Source organism: Drosophila biarmipes, chromosome 3R (genome assembly GCF_025231255.1).
Source record: "Drosophila biarmipes strain raj3 chromosome 3R, RU_DBia_V1.1, whole genome shotgun sequence".
Lineage (NCBI taxonomy): Eukaryota > Metazoa > Arthropoda > Insecta > Diptera > Drosophilidae > Drosophila > Drosophila biarmipes.
Genome location: NC_066616.1, coordinates 17,681,769 through 17,686,271, shown reverse-complemented (window position 1 = coordinate 17,686,271; position 4,503 = coordinate 17,681,769). Strand labels below are relative to the sequence as shown.

The 4,503-nt window shown below is 42.1% G+C and overlaps 1 protein-coding gene across 1 annotated transcript; it reads left to right on the top strand.

Annotated features, from left to right (window-relative positions):
• Window positions 1-986: 986 nt before the first annotated feature.
• On the top strand, window positions 987-2,997 carry LOC108031053 (uncharacterized). The gene has a single exon (XM_017104254.2). The coding sequence runs from the start codon at window positions 1,025-1,027 to the stop codon at window positions 2,792-2,794; it is 1,770 nt and encodes a 589-aa protein (XP_016959743.1). The 5' UTR covers window positions 987-1,024; the 3' UTR covers window positions 2,795-2,997.
• The last annotated feature ends 1,506 nt before the right edge of the window (window positions 2,998-4,503 follow it).

Here is a 4,503-nt window from a genome sequence, read left to right as displayed (position 1 = left end):
TTACACTCAGAGAAAAAATTTACTCTGTAAAGGAAATTCTAAGAAAAAGTGAATATAGAAAATAATTGACATTTTTATAAAATGAAAGTACTTAGATTGATTCGGAAAACTTCCTTTTTACTCATGCCAAGCAAACATTGTACATTTTTTTTAATAAAAATAACTTTCTCCCAGACTTATATATTTTTTCTGAGTACATCCATGCATCATGCAATACATGAATTATGCGGCAATTAATTAATGAGGAATATCGAAACCGACCCGAACTAACCCAATCCCATTCAACCACTGGCAGCCACCACCATCATGTTGACTCTACTCATTCATAGTACATTTCTAGGGAGAGCCACATATTGGTGACCTAAATTATTCAATTCATTTTTATTTATTTTTAATTTTTTGATTTGTTGCAATAATTCCCCACCCCACTCGACGCCATCGAGCTGCAGAGAGCAAAGGGGTCTGCTTGTTTGTGTAACTATTTATTCTAATTTGACCCGCTTATTGAGAGGCCCGCCCTTCTGCGGCCCACTCACCCCGTTGGCCATTAATTGATGCAGCCGCTTAAATGATGAATCACTTTTTCATTAAAATTTGACTTTGAGTGTGACCCCCATGTTGGCTGGCGTTGACTTTTATGTGGTTAATAGTTAGCCCTCCCATTGACAGATATTCCGCAATTGCCGCTCGTGGAAATCTAGCCAAGTGCCTCTTTGTTGTCCATTTCTTTGTCTGCATTTGCAAGTACAATGAACCAGAATCGGTGGCTTCTTCAAACATCAAACTCGTGCCTGAACAAGTTGACCCATAAAGCACAGCATAAAACCGATAAAAAGAAAAAGTGCACGGTGGAAGAAAGAAGTGCTGAGAGCCAGAAAGCGCTGGCAGATAGAACACCTGCACATGAGACAAATCGTGAATGTGGGTGACAATGTAAATTGTACTTAAGCTGGGGCGAAGGCCACCAATTGGCAGTTGAACTCTTAGTTCTTTAATAATAGCAAGCATAGAGAGTGGTCTTAAAATGAGTCTTTCGTTTGCAACTCTCCTGTTGGTCTTTCTGGTGACGGTTTTCGTCGCCGGTCCTGCTTTGGCTCAGACGGCAGGAGTCGCTGACTTCCCAGACTTTGAGGATAACTCTGATACTGAAGGGTTGGCTTCCACTGCATCCAAAGGAATAACTGATGCTACCATAATCACAGCCACCCCAATTCCAATCGGTTCATCTTCATCTATTTCCACCACTAGAAGTTCTACATCAAGTGATTCCAGTACTACTAGTACTTCTACACCAACTCCTTCGACCGCAGGTTCTCCAGCTACCATTCAGACTTCGACGACTACTCAAACTATAAAAGACTCCACCACACCTTCTCCAGCATCAACTGACTCTTCTACATCTTCTCCAACCTCCACGGATTCCACCATAGACTCTTCAAGTACCTCCCGGATTTCCACAACTACTTCAGTATCAACTGATTCTACCACGGCATCTTCAGCAACAGCATCCAGCACAGAAGATTCTACAACAAAATCTACAACTTCTGTTCCCACCACAGCATCTCACCAATCTTCTACGCCTACTACAAGCACATCAACTGAGTCCAGCACAGTTTCTTCAACAATAGGTGAATCCACCACTAAGGAATCAACAACAACTTTATCATCTCAGCCTTCTACAACCACATCTACTACGTCTTCTTCAGCTGCAGCGAGTGATTCAACAACAGATAAATCTACAACTTCTGTTTCTATCACAGAATCTACAACCGTTACTGATTCTTCAACAATTGAATCCACCACAAAGCTAGCTACTACAACTGTTTCCACCACCGCTGTGCCCAGCACAACTGTTCCCACCACAACTGTCCCCACCACAACCGCTACTCAACTAACAGAAGAGGAAATCATTTTGACCCTACTGGCTGAAAATTCTGCAGCTCAAACTGTGTCCAATACATTGCTCAATACCATCAGCACATTTATTTGGAATATAGACGAAGAACTGGACAGCCATTCCGAGGCCGTTGACCTAGTTGAAGACACCGAAAAGCTCCTTCAAAACAAAACACAAGAACTTTTATCTTGGGAAGCCGAGTTTCTTCAAGGTGTAGTCACTTCTATTCAAAAGATTGACTCATTTGCCAACCGATCGATCGATACCGTGGCCCAATTGCTTAGTTTGCAAAAGCAGAACCTGGATCGAGTGAAGAATCTTGGAGTTAAACTTAATATCACCGGGGCACAAATCCTGCGTACCTCTAAAGGATTGGACAACAAGCTCAGCTTTGTCAAGGATTTACTTCTGCGCACTATCGAGCCTAAAGTAAACAGCTTAAAGGAGTCCTTTGCCAATCTAAACGTATCCCAAATCAATGCTCAGGTTGAACTGAAGAGTGTTCCTGCGGTCAGAAATTTAACCGAGACTTCAATTATTAAGTTGTCTTCCCTGAATAACCAGGTAGCTGTACTTAACCGGACTCAAGGGAACAGTTTTGACTCCCTAAAAGCTGCAATTAAGGACTGGGCTCCCACCAATCTCAACGCGGTGAGCGATCTAATTCATGCCATAAGTATTTCCCAAAAGCGCACTGATTTGGCATTCGCTATTTGTGGCTCCTCTAAGTATGATCTTAAAGTCTATACCGCTCATTTCGAGAACTATAACTCTCAGTACCTCAGCAGCGGCTCAGAAGACTCTATCTATAGAGGAATATCTGGAAATCAGGAGATTTCGAGTAATGAAGATGACACTCTACCAGAGTCATCGTGGAGTATTGTGGCTGCAGAGTAAGTATGCTTCAGCTACCTAAAATGGAAAACGCATTATAGGAACTGATTGGGACCCAACTTCATAAATAAATGTAATGTAACTTTAAATACTTACACCAACACTATAATGTATCTGTGTACCATGCTCTAGAAATAGTAACCCAAAGAATGGGAGCAATGTATCAATTTCACCCAACCTACCGTTCAAATAAAAAACAGTTTAAAGTGCAATGCTCGAAAAATGCTTTTGAGCACAAATTGTGCATGGCAAATATGCGGACTATTTTGGCTGGCTATCAATTTACAGACAAGAGGACACCGTGAAGCCGCCGAGCGAAACTGATACCATGGATACGGCGAGATGTCGGGGACCCCAGAGCCCAGAACGAATCCCAGACCAAGCCGAGAACTACAAATGTCTCTCGGAGGTGGATGGCTGGGAGGATGGCGCGAAACAAAAGTCAAAACAAGCACTACATGAATGAACCTTTTAACATACTTGTAGTTACTAATTCCAGGTGACAGGCGACACAATGAGTCGAAGTGGATTTTTCATTTGTGGCCATTGTTGGGCCCTCACGGGTATCGGGATTCGGGATTCGGGTGATTCGGGGTTTGGGATAAGGAGCAGCCCATAAACAGAGGACACAACAAAGTTGTTACAACAACAGCAGCATCGGCTGCAAAAGTGACCAAAATCAGAGGCTACCAAAGTAGTAACAGATGCTCGATGCGAAGGTGTTGCCATTGGCCTCTGAGGACCCGCAATCGGGAGTCCCGCATATCTTTGGCTTCGAGAGCATCTCTCTGGGCACACGACATATCCATATCCTTTTCCCTTTTTGTGCTGCTGACTGTCTCCTCTTTTTTCTCCTCTTTTTTTGGCACAAGCCGGGCAATAAATTATCAGATACAAAATCGAGTCCGAGCCAAAGTCAAAACAAAGGCATAAACACTCGACGGACAGAGACAGAGATGGCAACAAAGCACGCACTCGACCAATTGACGACACAAAAGACCAAAACAAAAACCAGCCTCGGAATCAGAATTGGAATCAGAATCGAAGTAGGAATCGAGCCCAGGACCCAGTGCCAGAATCAGAAGCAAAACAAAACAAATCGAGAGGCTGCCCAGAATGCAGGATGAACAGAAGAATGCCCGAAAAGCATGGACATGAACACTGACAACATGCTGCGACACGGAATGGCTCGGAGAAGCCCTACATCCATGGGTATGTGGTCTACACCGGGAGAAAAACTTACAAACTTCTAGGTAATAGTATAGTAATAGGCTTTGCAATGCAATCCAGCTACTGGTAGATAGTAAATTACTAGAAAATCATATAAAATATAAAATTACAATATTAAAAATACTTGATAAATAATAAAAATCAAATTCCTATAAAATAATAATCAAATTACAAAAAATTGTTAAAAACTCTTTCTTATGTTTTTCGAAAGACTTTTAGTTACAAATATTTGAAATACATATTGCTACCTTCTCAGCATGGGTAAAGATTTTGTTAGATAAGGTATAATTGTGTAACTGTACCTTAAAAACAAATTAATTTTATTAAAATTCAAAGAAATATTTTTCCTAAGTGCAGAGTTCGTGTCTGCCCTTGGTTATCGGAAGCAGCGGCAGCAGACGCACAAATGACAACTTCGAGGGCAAAGTCAATGAGCGCCTTCCTGCTCCCTGTTATCGCCTGCTGGCCAACTCCCGTCCCCG

Coding starts and splice junctions, on each gene's coding strand:
- LOC108031053 (XM_017104254.2), top strand. CDS start 1,025: ATGAGTCTTTCGTTTGCAACTCTCCTGTTGGTCTTTCTGGTGACGGTT.